At 43.2% G+C, this 16,745-nt stretch overlaps 1 protein-coding gene across 3 annotated transcripts in view; it reads left to right on the forward strand.

Moving 5' to 3' along the window:
* Window positions 1-383: 383 nt before the first annotated feature.
* Window positions 384-16,745, forward strand: part of LMO1 (LIM domain only 1) — a 120,961-nt gene continuing 104,599 nt past the window's right edge. Inside the window, exon 1 of one of the 3 annotated variants that reach the window (XM_056850889.1) lies at window positions 384-487. In XM_056850889.1, coding sequence (XP_056706867.1) covers window positions 466-487 — 22 coding nt within the window. In that variant the 5' untranslated portion in view covers window positions 384-465. Of the gene's footprint in view, window positions 488-8,954; window positions 9,542-16,745 lie in introns of those variants that run through there. The other 2 variants (XM_056850888.1, XM_056850890.1) reach the window with 2 other exon arrangements.

The raw sequence follows: 16,745 nt of genomic DNA on the forward strand, positions 1-16,745 counted from the left end.
TCTCCCTTACCCTCTCGTCTTTTATTTTTTTTGGGGGGTGCCCTTTCCAAATTGGCGTTCGAGTCGCGGTTCCAGAACAGGGGGGGGGGGGTCAGAGCTGATCGCTGCTGCTTTTGCACAAAAAAAAAGGGGGGGGGATGCTCTTCGGGGCCGGCCGCCTGTAATCCTAGGCGAGCACGATCCGGGGGGGAAAAGTCGCGCGACTGCAGCCGGCTCGGCCGGGCGGTGCATGCGTCGGGGGGGGGGGGGGTCCCTCTCCAAGAACAGAGCGGGAAAGCAAGGGAGGACGAGCCGGGTGCATCCCCCCCCCTCCGTCCCTCCGCCCCTGGCTTTGCAAAGCCCTCTCCCCGTGCGCCTCCCTGCCTTCTTTTCCTTCCCCAACGGAGCGGAGGAGCGGCGACCGGCGGCTTGGAGGGCGAGTCGGCCGCGGAGACGGAGCGGCGGAGGCAACCGATCCCCGCCACCATGGTGCTGGACAAGGAGGACGGTAGGTGCCGGGGGAGGGAGGGAGGGAGGGAGGGCGGCTGCGGTGGGGGCTTCCCTCCCTGCCGACGCGCAGCCGCCCCAGCGCCGGACTCACGCGGGGCTCCGCCGGACGAACAGAGGTGTGCGCGGTGTGCGCGTTGCCGCATGATCGCCTCTTTTTTTCATTAACTTTTTATTGTTTTGTTTAATGTCGCAATAATTTGCATCATTCAGTAACATGGTAATATGCTGTCCACGTTATTTTTCCTCAACCGAGTAACCAGCTCACGCTAGCATCTCCTTGACTTCCCCTCTCCCCTCCTCTCTCCAGTTGATAACTTCGTGGCCCCCTTTGCGTTTAAATTCTAATTCATCATAATAGAGCCCTTATGTCAATCTTGTTGCCGTTCTTTTAATCTAAGTCGAGAGCCTTAGTCAGATTCTCTCGTTTGAATTAGAGCAAAATGTAACCTTTCGGCCCCGATGATGCGCTTTCAGCCCGCTTTCGGTGCGCTTGAGAGGTGGCGTTTGCCGGGCGAGTTGGCCCAATCCGCTCGCCGACGACTGCCGGGGGGCGCTGAAAGCGGGTTGAAAGCGCGTTGTTTGGAAAAGTACCCTGGCCCAATCCGCTCGCAAACGATTGTCAGGTGCAGGGAAAGCGGATTGAAAGTGCGTTGTTTGAGCGGTGTGAACGCGCCCTGTTGAACTGGCCAAATCCGCCTGCAAACGACCACTAAAGTGCACTGGAAGTGGATTGAAAGTGCATTGTTTGGGCGGTGTGAAAGTGCTGTGCTGAACTGGCACAATCCACTTGCAAACAACCGCTAAAGTGCACTGAAAGTGGATTGAAAGTGCATTTGTTCGGCTGTGTGAACGCGCCCTGTTGAACTGGCAAAATCCGCCTGCAAACGACCGCTAAAGTGCGCTGAAAGTGGATTGAAAGTGCCTTATTTGGGCGGTGTGAAAGTGCCGTGCTGAACTGGCAAAATCCACTTGCAAACGACCGCTAAAGTGCACTGAAAGTGGACTGAAAGTGCATTTTTTCGGCTGTGTCAACGCGCCCTGTTGAACTGGCAAAATCCGCCTGCAAACAAGATCGTTAAAGTGCATTGAAAGTGCATTATTTGAGCTGTGTGAACACGCCCTGTTGAACTGGCAAAATCCGCCTGCAAACAACCGCTAAAGTGCACTGAAAGTGCATTATTTGGGTGGTGTGAAAGTGCCGTGCTGAACTGGCAAAATCCACTTGCAAACAACCGCTGAAGTGCACTGAAAGTGGATTGAAAGTGCGTTTTTTGGGCTGTGTGAACGTGCCCTGTTTGAAACGCCCATTAGTTGCACCGTTTTAAAACAATCCCCGCCCGGCCTGTCCCTCGTCTCCATCTCCCCATTGTGGCGTTTAACCTCTGGCTCATTCCCTGAACCGCTTCTCTTGCCCCCGTGCTCTCTCTCACTCTCGCCCCCCCAAAAAGCCTATTAGGGGCTAGAAGAGCTTTACTGAATGGCTTCACAAAAGACTCCTTGGCTTATTATGGGGAAAGGGTTTTTATAAAAGAGGTCTTAACCTGGGATTGTGGGGAAGAGGTGGGAAGGTGCGAGCCTGGGTGGAAGAGGGAGAGCCAGAAGTGACTGCAAGGAAGTTTTCCAGGGACCATGTGGTTATTGTCAGGGCTGGCTAAATAAAAATGCAGGCGGGGGGGGGGCTCACTTGGGGCGTAGCGATGAGAGGCAGGGGTTTGGGCGAGGGTGAAAGAGCATCTAAGCTAATTAAAAGGGCAATTACTTACGAGGAGGGAGGGAAATAAGGGCTGCGGGGGAGGGAGGGAGCCGGCCCCAAGCTGCCTCCTGGAGGCACTGAGCAATGAATGGGGCTCTTGGAAGTTTCTGTGAATTGACAGCTAAAGGCGGATAATTCCAAATAGTGGCGTCCACTTAAACTAATTTTATCTGTCAGAACTGGCTATAGCGCTTTTGGGGGAATAGTTTGGGGTCCCCTTTGTCCCCACAGCAGCACTTTTTAAACAGCACTTTTAGACACCACAAAAGTCATATTGCGTAGTTCCTGTTCCACTTACTTAACTTCTCCTCCCCCCCTTAAGAAATGTTGCGACTGTACTATTGATCAGAACAACCTCCGTAACTTTCCTCCCTGCAAAGATGACTTTTTAAAAACTAGTTGACGTTGTTGGTTCGTTTTGAGCTTTCCAAAGCGTTTCTGTCCTTCGCTTTCTCCTTTTGTGGCTGGACAAAAAAAAAAAAAAAGAATGCTTTAATACAGCCGCTTGTCAGCACGCTCTGGATGTGCCCGGAAATCTCACGCTGTCTTCACCCGTTATGCTTTTTAAGATGTACCCCAGAGTGTTACAAAATTGTACACATAAAAATGCTGAATGGGAATGTAAACAAACAGGTCGGAGAGCTGACCTTATGGTTAGGGGCACTTTTGGTGCCAAACCCAGATGGGTTGCAATTAATGTGTGAACTTGCGAGAAGGTCTGGGGCTATATTTGTAATGTCTTGGATGGGGTGTGAACAGTGATTTTCTGTCCTTGGCGATGTTCTCCTGATTATTACTGAAGACAGATGCCTTCACATCTGAACTGATAAGCATTTGCTCTGATCATTCATTCCGTTTATGTGATTATTACGATGACCCGCTCTTAGAAAATGATAATTCTCATACTGATACTGATGTATTCTGCATGGATCGTATTTTGTCCTTAGTTCTTCCTTGCATTCAAAAGGTTGGGATTGGGAAGGGGGAAAAACAGCTATTGTGGGCAGCGCAGCGCAAGGAGATACCATCTTCAAAGATGCTCCTGTCTTCTGGCACATAACTCCTCCTTCATCCCTATGTAACTTTTCCGGCCAACCCAGTGCAAACATATATGGAAGTAGCTCCAGTGTTTCCCAGTGGGGTCTACTCCCAAGTAGCAGTGCACAGGATTCAGGCTTAGTGAGGTGGTGCTGTGTGGGTGGGACAAAGACTGGAGACCACATCGGAAGTGGTGCGCTCTGAGAAAGATGGATGCAGAATCATGCTTTTTTGGCTACAGTGAGTGCTTATTCTTGTGGGGAGGAGTACAGCTGGGGGTCATGGACCTGTGTTCTTCAGAGTAAACTTTTCTGACAACAACTTTTCCTCCTCACGATAGTAACTTGACCTCCAGAATAGTGTTTCCGTTGTGTTTTGCAAGTACACGATTGTTGTTAAAAAGCTTCCCTTTCTGCATTGTTTTTGTACGCTTCTAAGTTGTGAAGAACTATCTTCAAGCAAAGTAGGGGGGGCGGAAATGAAAGCTCTCCTTGTTATGAAAACTATGCTAGGGTGGCATATCCCGCGAAAGCTGAGAACCAATTTGATATAAGCACCAGTGGGGTGAACTGGATCACAGGGAGAAATCCCGTGCCTGCTTTCATGGCTGTGCATGCCCACCATAGGCTAGGCCTTTGAACACAGATGAACACCCCTGTGATGTGGGCCAGGCATGTGACAAAGCTGTGTAAGATGGTTGCTGGTTTAAGATGCTTTGGGTCTCCATGCTGTTTGTAGGCATAGTATCTCAGGCACGTGGCTGCCCCCCACACTTGAAAACTTGTTATTGTTGCCCAGCAAAAGTATTTTCTCATCTCTCCAGAACTGGCTTCTTGGAATCTGAAATATGTTCGTAGGATTTTCTGTTCACAGTGCTGGTATTTCTAGCTGTATGATACCGAAACTGGCACCCTGTTTCTGGCAAAGTCTTTTTGTTTCCCTGTTTCTAAAAATTCAGTGCCGTCTACTAAGAATGGATCACTTGTACCTAGGAACTAAACATTTAGGTGTCGTCAAAACATAGGCCCTCAAGCATAATGGCACTATCTTTGGAACGAGATAATTTAGGATTGGGTCTAGAATCCCCATGGTAACCACCATATGAATAAAAAAAGCCTCCCCCTTGCATATTCCCCCAAAGACAAAGATGTAAGAGGTTAAGTAATGTCAGTATAATTAAGCAAGGTTAATTCATTGCTGTTTTGTTCCTCTGGGATTTTACTTGCGTTTCCATCTGCTCTGATTCTGATGTGTGAACTGCACCAAATTATCCTGGCAATGGCAAAATGTCACAGATTTTGCTCGACTAGAGAAGAATCAGGGTTTTTTTTTTCCCTTTCCCCTTTTATAAATAAGTGGGTGATGCTCTGTCCTGCCTTAACTTTTTTTTTCTTTTTTTCTTTTTTGCCAAAGGGTGCCAGCTAGCCTATATCTGTTTAAATCTGATTGACGGGTCAAACAGCAGGATGCTGCCTCCACAGAGGTAGTAAGGGAAGCAGGTGAGCTATGAGGGAAGACTGAGATCTAAAGAGAGTTTCCTAATGGGGGTATTTGGGTTCTTTCAAGTATTGCAGACATACTCATTAAACATAAGGAGCTCAGGGGCTGGAATGATGATGGTGTAAGGAAGTGAAACTAGAAACATTGATTATCCAGACAGTTCTCAACAGCCCTCATTCCAGGAGCTCTCACGAATGGCTATATAAAAGGAAATAATGGGGATGGTAGTGAAGGTAAAGAGGAAATTAGAATGGGATGCACTTAAAAAGAAGAAATGTTAAGGAACAAACCCCTGATGAGAAGGATGTGGAGATCAGAGTAACGAACTGAAGTGGTGCCTGGGAAATTTTTTTTAGAATTGTTTGTAAGGGAGTTATTCCAGCGGCGAAATTATGCCTGTTAAAAATGTGCCAGGGAAATTAGAGACAGAAAGTCTTTTTCCATTGGAGCACGGCTTATTTTACACCACTCTTTCATTGTCTGCCTCTCACTTTTCGCTGACTTGTTGCTGATCTGTGAACGTTAAAGGGAGTGTGGTATTATGGCATATTAAAATGGGATGCGTGGAAAGTTTTGTTGGTGATTAAGATTGGTGGAAAACCATACAGAAAGGTCATGCTTGTGAAAATTTCCGTATTTTTGTTGGCGAAGGTCAGCTTGTTACTTATCTCTAAAATCTTTATCATTTCAGATAATGAGGAGCTGCTATTTTTAAAAAATAATAATAATTAGAAACTTCTGAAATAAAAGTTGCTCCCACCTAAGTGAGTGCTGAGGTCATCATGAATCTTATGGAGTACCCTCTGATGAACTACTCACTGGAAGCCCATCATTCTAGGAAATCTGGAACAGAGCAATTCAAAAGTTGTTCTCCAGTTAGGTAAATATTGCAATGTATTAGTTGTGGGGAAGTGGGGAGGGTTGCTGAGAACTAGGTGGGGAGTAACTAGACACAGACTGAACACTGGAGGAGATTGATCCTTCTGCTCAATGGATAAGTAGAATACCAGCCCTGTGGCATAATAAATGATATAACTGCCACCATTAACAAGTGGAGTGTATTCTTGGCAGGTGCTCTTTCTTATAGAGGGTAGGATGGAGTTTGGGATAGGATAGAATAACATTCTGAATATGGGAAAAGGACAAGAAGACAAAAGTGTCACATTCCTGATTTGATATGTCCTGGCACTGTGTCAAGTTGTGCCGGTGAGGCGACATCACTTCCTATATGTCAAAATGGTTATGATGCAATGGGACTGATGTCATAGAATGATCTCGAGGAGCATTTCCCCCCCCCCCATTTAGGGTGGTTAAAATAATGATTAAAGAGGGAAATTCGGTTCAGAAACTCAGGTTACATGTCGCTCCTGTGGGTCACAACAACATTTTCCCATGTTTGCCTTAATTCGTCTGCAAGGTGAATATGCACAGAAAAAACAACCGAGTGTGTGGTGTAGGGCCAACGTTAGGATCACATTTTCATTTATATGAATGGACTTGCTATTTGAATTTCACAGAATAGAATCTATGTTCAGTGAATCAGTTCAATGCAAAATGACACTGACCCATTATAATGCTTCATTTAACTAAAGATGCTTTGGCTAATAATTTCGGGCACAATCCTCACAAAGTTAAGCACTTTTGTCCAGTTGATTTCCGTGCTTGACTCTTACATAGAAAATGATGGGATTTTGATTGGATTGTGCCCTTAATCTATTAATGTTCTAGGGAACATTTCTTAAATAAAAAAACATAGTAATTCAAATGAGTGAATGAGAAGTTTAAATAATCACAATAGCAGTAAAAGAAGAACAAGAAGAGTTGGTTTTTATATGCCAACTTTCTCTGCCACTTAAGGGAGAATCAAAGTGGCTTACAATCACCTTCCCTCCCCCCCCCACAACAGACACCCTGTGAGGTGGGTGAGGCTGAGAGAGCTGTGACTTGCCCAAGGTCACCCAGCTGGCTTCATGTATAGGAGTGGGGAAACAAATCCAGTTCACCAGATTAGCCTCCGCCGCTCATGTGGAGGAGTGGGGAATCAAACCCAGTTCTCCAGATCAGACTCCACCGCTCCAAACCACCACTCTTAACCACTACACCACACTGTAGATTGATCAATCAATAGATTGATTATTTGTTGTTCTTTATGGTAGTTGCATTTATGTCAAACAATGGAGTGAGTTTAGAAAACTGCACTGTGAAATATTATAAGTTTAAATCTATCTCTGAAATGATACTGCCAAAAGTAGTCCATGGTGGCTTAAAGAGTAAGACTTCGGGTCAGGAATCTGTGATAATTTGTTAGCTATATAAATTTAACAGTGTGCTAGGGAAGTATTATATTAGCCTTTGTGATTAGTTAAACCTCAAATCCACCTAAATGGTTGTAATTTGCTGTAATTCTGCTTTAGTTAGTGCATTTTTTAAAGTTTGTCAGAAAATGTAATGGATTTAAGATCCCTTCCCCAGTTCAAAGTACTGATGAACAGATTTGTTGGTATTGATGAAGGCCTGGCTTCCAGAATTAATGCCTTTTAGGATCATGGTATAGAAATCCTACTTAAAGTTGTGGCATTTTTTGCTGGAGCATACTATATTTTCCTTAGCAAATAGGTAGTAGCTGAACGAGAATGGAAGTTTTCAGTACTGAATGAAATGATTCTCCATGCAAAATGGTATATTTAACATCAAATACGTTCAAGGACTGTTAGGATTAAGCATTCAAAATGAAGAGGAAAGGCAAAGCCATTTGAGTTGAGGATAAGGAATCTAATTAAAAATAGGTATTAAGGGTATCTGGCTAGAGCTTCCTATCATGCTTTTAAAAGGTTACTCTTGTATCAGTTGTAAAGGAGAGGGAGAAGTATCGTGGAAACTGGAATGAAATGTTTTCTCGGATTAAAAAGACGGTCAGAAACCTGTTCTTTGGTGCTGAGTCCTTAAGAGCCTTGTCCTCTAAATCTAACCCTTCAGTCTTCTGATAGAAAGACACATGCTCATCTTTTCAGAATATGACTTTGTTTGGATAGCTAGAAAATGTTTCAGTTCAGATTTGGGCGTCATCTGCGATGTCATCTGTCACAAATGACACAGCTTGGAATAGTGGGATGACTGGAGAGATCGTTCTAAAGGTCTCCTCAGCTTCTTTGTATCAGGGGATATTACAGGATAAATCCTGGATTAAAAGCCTCCTAATTCTCCACCTGCCCCTACCTTTACACCCAAGAGTTCAAGTTCTAGATTAAAGTGAAGGTTTGCAAATGTTACATTTCTTGTGATTTTTAGAAAGGAAGGTGCTAAATTGTTATTAAGAGAAGAGTGTAGGACTATCACATTAGGATGCCCTGACGTGGATGGCCCAGGCTTTCCCAATCTCGTCAGATCTTGGAAGCTAAGCAGGGTCAGCCCTGGATGGGAGACCACCAAGGAATACCAGGGTTGCTATGCACAGGAAGGCAATGGCAAACCACCTCTGTTCATCAGACTCTTGCCTTGAAAACCCCATAAAGGGTTGCTGTAAGTCGGCTGCAACTTGACAGCACTTGACACACACACACAGGACAGTTAGATGCGTATTTCCACTGTGCTGAAGCCCACACGTGATATAATAACTTACAATGGCATTTTTGGGAGAAAAATAACCTCCTTCCATCACGCAGAAAGATACAGGACCCCCCCCCCCTTCACAGTTCTCACAGAAAAACAAGATGAGGGAAGTTGTCGTGTGTGGGTACTTAGTTTTAAAATCTTATAATTACTACACAGAACACTTTTATTTCAAGATGATGAAATTTAGCTTGCTAAAAGCTGCCAATATTTTCACAGTAAGCAAACTGGGAAGCAGGGCTTGCTTAGGGGAAACGTGCGTGTGTGTATAAATAAAATGAAGAATGCAGATGGAAATTTTACTGTACAGATACTGAGAGGTTTTTTCCCTTCCTACTGAGCATTATATTAAAGGTGCGCTCAATCAAATCACCGGTAAATCCAACGTAATGAAAATGGAGAGCACCAAAAAAAGACAAAGTTAATAGAAATGCTGCAGAGTGGGTTGTAGCCAAATCTGTGCTGCAGGTGGCGCTGCAGAGCTGAAATGCTTTAAATTCTCCATTAAAGCCTGACAGAAGAATAAGTGGGGGTCCCTGGGAAATGAGAGCATTTATTCGGCAGCAAGGGTGCAAAGCTCACACAAATGGAGAGGCAGAGGCAGCAGTAGCTAGGTTTAGATATTTTCCTCCCCCCTCCCTTGGAGTGTAATTTTAGATTGAGATTCAGCTTAAATCCAAGGGGAAAACACTTTATAAGGCTGAAAGCTGTATAGTTGCAACAGCCAAGGTTATGGGCTATCAAATGCAATTACATTAAAACAGATTATACTGTGCAAATTGAGCCATTTAGAAGGTGAGAACCAAAGAAACCGCTCTGATTCCCCCCCCTTTTTTTTCTAAATTGCAGTTTTAGTTCCTTGCAATTCCGAGGTACAAAAAAAGTGGGTGAGACCGGCTTTTGTATCTGCAAAGTGCTTCATTTCTGAAGGTAATTCTGACTGAGTGCAATCTAGGTTAAAAGCTGGACAACTGGATAATTAGAGCTCTCTCGCTGCTAAAGGACAATCAGCTGAGCCGCAGCCGCTCATCTCGGGGCTCCCACGTAGGCGAGCTCTTTTCTCCCGCGAGCGGAGGCGATTGGAGACGGAGCGTCAGCACCCAGACTCCCTGAGAACCCTGAGATGATGGTGCTGGACAAGGAGGACGGTAGGTGAGCGGAGAGATGCCTGGAGCAGGGTGCAGCAGACCTGCGGCTGTCCCTGACATGCAGTAAATGAACCCGAGAGGTGCCTAACTCTCTCGCCTCCTGTGCCTTTTATGTCCCTGTCAGATGCAGCAGCATGCTTTTGCTACTGCTCTGGGGAAAGGGGTGGGGGGTACAGCAGCCCAGCAGGGTTTACTCTAGTGGATTGGTACAAGTTTAAAAACTGCTCAATTTTACCAAAGCACTTCTGGGCTTTGCTTTCCTTGCAGCCCTTCCCCATCATAGTTTGTGGCATTTATTTCAAGCCTTTCTCTGCCGGCTGTTGGGGGAATCTTCAGATATCTTCTCCCCCTCGCATGTTTCACTTTCTTTGTGGCTGAAAACATAATGGCAGCAAATAACAGACTTGCCGGGTGGGCTTTAGGAAATTACCAGTGGGCTGCTGGTAGAATCATTATGTAGAAGGAGTGGGTCGTTCTGGGTTCGTGTGCCTGGCTGGATGAATGATAACCGAGGGGGTCTGGGATCTCCTCCTGTCTTTTAAACGGTCCTGACGCTGACTGAACGCCGATCAAGGTTGCACGAGGTGTGTCGAAGTACAGGAAAGGAACAGAGGCCGCGGCGTGGTTGATGTAGCTTTGGGTGACAGTTACACTCCCTGTGTTGTACAGCTCACGTCGGTGGTTTCTTGGGGAAAATGTGGTCAGTGAGGAAAATGACTTTCTTGCTAAGCCTCGCATGTCGTTCTGCTTTAGCTAGTGATGAAGCTCCTGTGCTAAACAGGAGTGTTCGACAAGTTCACGGGTCCAGTAGGACATCTTGTGCGCGGACTACGACGAGGAAGCGAAGGAAAGCAGACTTCGAAAGTTTCCTTATCCCTTTTGGCTTGGTCCCCCTTTTCTTTGCAAAGTGTCACAAGGCAAGGAAGGAAGCCCTTCCAGGCTGGTGCTGTGGGTTCGTGCATATGTCCGTTCTGTGTGTAGCAATTGTCATTTAACCATACCGCCTTTTGTACTTTGGAAGGGGCAGCTCTTACATGTGGCTGAACTGTTCTGCTATCTGTTGCTGGACAGCATTCGTCCTGGTAGGGGTTTTTCTCAGGGGCGAGGGTGAAGCATAGGGTTGCAGGGTGGACGTCCACATCCCCAGTTCTTCTCCATTCTCCCTGAGATGCTATTAGTGCTGCTGTTGGGGAAAGTGCAGATTAGAACTTCTCCATGCGGTTAGCACGTTATTTTAAAACAGTTGTTACGTTGTCTTTGATTGTACAACATCACTAGTTTATAGCCTCCACCCAAACCCGTTGTTCTTAATGTCCCTTTCATAAAGCGAAGACAACAGAGGGGTGGGGCCGGCCCATGGCTGAAATAGTACCCTGACATTTAAGGAGACGGATAACTGCCCTTTTTAAAAGAACAGGTTTCTCATTGGTGTGCTCAGAAACGCTAGAAGCTTTAGGGATGCTTTGTGCGTCCACAGCTCATTTGAAGTCTTTCACCTCTTAATGCATGACATGAACTGTCATCGCTGGGTGTAATTTTCTGTACGTTGCCACCGCGACCTAACCTGTTCACAGAACGCTAAAAAAAAACCACGCTGCATTTTATTTCTAGCCTCTAATAAGTGCACTGTGGTTTGACATGCACTAGGTCACTTCAGCATTTTAAAACAAACTTCTGATGTTGTCTTCAATGTATCGCAGTGTCTCTAAACATCTTGTGTTGAACTGATAATACACTGGCAAGTGAAGGCTGCAGTCTAGAATTTTGAATTACATTAGGGCTGAAATTTCTGGCTTAGTTCTGCTTGGCTTTGTGACCAGCGCTCTGCAACTCAGGAAATAAACTTCTCCAGAATCACATGCCCCGACTGTCCATATGGAAAGGACCAAGTAGATAAATATGAACCCAAAAGTCCTTGGAAACCAACATAGCTTTCAAAATAGTTGAAAGCGGTATGATGGGGGTATTGTTATCTGTGGTGCAGCCATTCATTTCTTTTGCATCACATTTGCCTTCAGCCAAACAGCTTTTGCATGTTTTTGAAGTTTTGTGAAAACCTGCAAAACCTGTTTATTAGAGACAACAGTGAATGGATGTATTCACAGATAGTGGTGTGTCTTTCAGACGACTTCTCTTCTCTCTTATCATTGTTCTCAAAGGTGTTTTGAAGAGATCAGTTTCTGAATCTCATAGCTGGCTGCATGATCAAAGGCTCTTGACTAATACAAGCTTTAAATAATTAATAAGGTAAATCTAAGAAGTTCATTTGAGCGTCATAAAATAAAAGTTTATGTTCCTAAGCGTATTTATCAGGAAGAAGGTCCCATTGAACTCAGTGGAACTTACTCGCTCGTAAAGATGCTTAGAATTGGTCTATGACCTTCTTGTGAAGAAGAAATATTTAGCACTGGCTTTATTTTTTACTGTCCACGCTAACTGTACTAATTTCTTTCTTTTTTTCCTTCAGAGTTTGAAGTGTTCAAAGGAAAACAACAGCTCCTCTGTTTGTGGTTACTTGTCCTTTTTAGTTCACACTTAATTGAAGGTGTTGCATGTTTGAGACAGAGCTTGGCGTCAAAGTTTCATGAAAAAAAATCAAATATGAAATTGTGGACACAGTCACATGCATGCTGGGCTCAATGAACTCAACAAGACTTGCAAAACTATGACCGAGATTGGTGCAAAAATTATCAAGGGACAATTTGACCAAGGGAGAGAATTAATTTAGCTTTATGGAGAAATATGGAAAAGGTGGTTTTATTTTTCCTGTAAAAATTTCCATTTCACTGTATGGTAGAGGATGTATTTCAAGTATCTGACCCCCCTCCCCCCAATTGAGTGCCATTTTAATGATCCACAAATCTGTTAAATGAAGTTCTTTAATCTGTTTTAATCTTATTGATTTAAAAGTGAGAATATTGACTCATATCCAGTTATTTTGCTTTGTTATCTTATGGATTGGCTGACAGTGCCATAGAATCCAGTTCTTTTGAAAACTTTTATCTTTTAGGGGGAGTTTATCAGAGACAAGGTACTTGGGTAATGTGAAAACAGCGAATTTGCAGGGGGTTGGAAAATAATTTGCAACACACATATAGACTTTATAACAATTTGCGTGTGTGCGCAAATTGTTACAAAGTCTTCATTGTGCTAAATTGGGTAACCCTCTTCCATACTTCTAAGCAGCAGGAGAAAGAACCAACAGAAACTGAATAGCCAGGAGGAAGTCCTACATATGGAAATGGTGGAAGGGTCACAGAGGTGCTTGAACATTTGAGAACAAACTGTATTACAGATAGTAGAAAGAATTGAAATGGTAGAATTGGAGTGTAATTTAAAAGTACCTTGTCAATTTTGGTTTAATCTTTAAATTTGTGGAGCACGTGTTTTGGAAGGGCATGGTTTATACAGAGAGAAACTACTTTTGTAAAAATCAGCCAAGTTCAAACGCTGAAATCTATTATCCCAAACTACGCATGTGTCAAGTGGAAATGTATACGACAACGCCATATCAGATTTAGCATAAAAATCCTATATATGGAAGTTCAAGGTTCCTGTGTTAGAATCCACAGTTCAAAATATGAACTGGAGATCTTATATGTGTTTGATGGTTCCAGTTTATATATTCTATTTTTTTAGGGGGGGACAAAAACCGCACATGATTTTTAAACATACTATATGCAGGGGCGCATTTCTAGAGTCGGGATGTGGAATTACACAGTATCGCCTAATCTCATCAGATCTTGGAAGCTAAAGAGGGTTAGTGAGACCACCAAGGAAGACTTTGCAGAGGAAGACAATAACAAACCACCTCTGTTTCATCATTTGCCTTGAAAGCCCTGTGGAGTCGCTCGCTATAAGTTGGCTGTGACTTGACAGCACTTTACGCACACATTTCTTGATCAGATTAAATAACAGTTAAGATTTTGCATGAAAAGGAATCACTTGAGGAGAACTGGAAGAACTCTCCTTGAGTTGCTTTCACAATTATATTGAAAGAGGAGGGCCACTTAACTATTTAATGTATCCTTTGCAAAATATATAATGGGATAAGAACACACAGGGACAGAAACATGCAATAGATGTGGATGAAGGGGGTTGCAGAAACTGTGGGTGTTGAAAGCACCAGCTGATTGTAGAATAAGAGATTGATCAGCATGGCCGCGGCCATTGTACCATAGCCATTGAGCGGCAACGAGAATGAAGGTCATTCCATTGTAGTGGTGGGAAAGAGCAAGAGCAGTTAAGAGAACTGCAACACTTGAGGTTGGGGGGGGATTTATCTTATAATCATACAGTTGGAAGGGAACACCAGGGTCATCTAGTGAATTTCCTGCATTGTTCAGGGGGTTGGACAACTACCTCCCCCCCACACCTCCATGCCCAGAAGATGGCCAAGATGTCGTCCCTTCATGATCTGCCTAAGGTAATAAAGCAGGTCAAAGCCTGCAGATATATTGATCAAGCAAGGACAATCCAGTTGATGTAAGACACCATTGGTAACAGTTATGGGAATTTAAGGAGGCACATCTAAGATGAAGACAGACCTAACACGGGAGGAAATGATGTTGATACTGAACAGTGGAGATACCTGCATATTGATACTGAGGGACGAGATAAGGATCAGGTGTCAGACCTGCTAGGAAATTGCTTTAAAATGTCATTTTAAGCACTGCCTCAGCCTGTGCTTTTTGATAAAAATGATATTTACGTAGAACTTAACTTAATGTACTGTTCAGTCTGTATATTCTGTGTGACTTTTGTCTTCCTGTAATGAAGAGAAACTTTTGCTTTGGACAGATTCCCTGTAAAAATAATCTGTAATTATATGTAACAAATCACAAAAAGAGACTAGGATGAACCGCTGTGGAGGCTGCGTAACATAGCCAGTTCAGAAAATTGTATACTCCAGGATCAGGAAGAAGAAAGGTACATTGTTTAAAATTAGTAGTATTGGTATCCATCTATTGTGTATAGCCTTTTTTTTAAAGTTAGTATTGTTATTGGTGAAATATGTTAGAAGCAGGCAGGTACGGAATCCTGGCAAAGCATGATAGAGTAACCGGCAAAATACTATGCCCACATTTATCACTACACTTTGAGTGGTGGTAATAACATTAGAAGAACATGTAATTGGCTTCCTTCACAGAGTATTGGGGACTATAATGTGTCAAATTAGTAACACCTGTGATCAAAATTTTTGCCAAAAATAAAACTCTATGTGACATGAGTAACAAGGGTGATGGTAGCGGAACGTTAGAAAGTAAGGAAGAAGGTCTTGATTTGTGATTAAAACGGGACTTTCTGATTGACTCCGATAGAATGCTTTCCCTTTAGACCATTCCCTTTAGGATGCAGTCTTCAAATTCTTTCTGCTTTTGTGGATAGGAAGTTCCAAGAAGAAATTGATTCCTAAGTGTTTTCATTTCTTAGCACCTTTAATCAATATATATTTTTATCATCCAAATGAGAAGACTGGGTGTCCTAACAACTGCGAGTACTTGTGACAGCAACGAGCCAGCGTGTTCCAGTGGATCAAATATTTGGTTTACAAAACATGGGTTTGAAACTCAACTTCACTGCACTGCAGACTTCCTAGGTCAGCTTGAGCCCATTTGTATTTCTCAGTCTGTCTCTCAACATTAGAATCCTCAAGGGGTAGTTGTGAGGATGAATGAACTAAAGCTTGTAAAACACTCAGTGTACCAAAGTGCAGTAGAAAAGGTGATTTGAAGATTGCTTTAAACTGCAAGATAAGGAAGCGATGTTCAGGATTCTCTTCTGTGACTGTTGATTGTACCAAATACCATTGAAAGCAACGGGAATTGCATGTGCACAACTGTTGTAGAACTGTAGTAATAGGTTAGTTGTCTGAGCTTGCAAACCTATGTACTAGAACTTTTTCAGGCAGCAAACACATACTGAGTACAGCTTCCACTTTAAATGTGTGTATTTGATGGTCTGGTGCTGCTGTTAGGAAACAGTTCACTGTGTGAACGTGGGATACTCTTTTAGCTTGGCAAGGAGGGGAGAAAAGGTGCAACTCTACAGAACAGAACATGTATGGGGGCACATTGTGAGGTTTACTTAACTGCAGTATGGAAGAATCTCCAATACATGGGGATACAGACTTTTTATCTTTCCACAGCCTGGCATTCAATTTTCATGCTGCACTCACGAGAGATGATAAAATATCAATCTCTTTGCTGTAGCAGCTCTTACGAAACACTGGAACTACAGAATCTTCAAAAAATGTTCCTTTTAAGAGCAGTACATTATTAATAAAGTAGTCCATTAGGTCTGGTGATAAAGGGTCAGAGAGTCTGAAATATCTGTCTCTCCAATGGTTAAGGAATTTATCACGGTTGGAGGATTAATTGATTTCATTTGGGAAGCTTTTTAGTTCTTCACATTTCAAGTTCATAGGTAGTGGTACTCAGTTTGTAAATGTGACTTTCCTAGTGGAAGTTGTTTTATTTAATTAGTATCAGATAACAATTTTGATCCCCCACCCCCCGTGAAAGTAAACATCAGACTTGAACTGAACATTTGTTTGTTCATTAATTTGAATTCTCCCCTTCCTGCAAAAAGTTTGGCATTTGCTCTCACAGCAACCTAAGAGGTTGGTTAGGCTGAGATGGTGTCTAGTTTACCATTACGGGTAAGTGAACTTGGTAGCTGAGGACAGTTTTGAACCTGGGTTTCCCACATCCAAACTTAGCACTGTTATTCCTGTTTGGGTTTTATAAGCCACCTTGAGTCGATTTCTGATCATCAGCATATAAATAGTGAAGAAAATAATAAAACAGTGTTAAAATGGCTATTTGTAATAGAGAGTCAAGCTCAGAATTGGAAGCTAATAAAGTTCATGAGCTCTTTTGCACATACTTGGCACACATGAAGCCATAAACTAAGTTTTGTGTTAGTCAACCTTCCAAACATATCCAGAGGTAGGAGATTAACCATGATTCGTGCACAGACAAACTATGGTTTATATTCTTTGGTCCTTACCTTCCCCTCATCAGAATCTTTGGATGATAAAGGTGGAGAACTGTCTCAGATTACGGTTTGATGATTCAGAGGTAATGGCAAACCACAGTTTGTTTAAACTATAGTTTGCAAAACAGCTTCCAAAAACATTTGGAGATCCTAGTTTGATGCCTTCCTTTAAACAATGGTTTAATGTTTCAGATGTAACAACAAATTAT

The sequence above is a fragment of the Euleptes europaea genome, chromosome 6 (genome assembly GCF_029931775.1).
Source record: "Euleptes europaea isolate rEulEur1 chromosome 6, rEulEur1.hap1, whole genome shotgun sequence".
Taxonomy (NCBI): Eukaryota; Metazoa; Chordata; class Lepidosauria; order Squamata; family Sphaerodactylidae; genus Euleptes; species Euleptes europaea.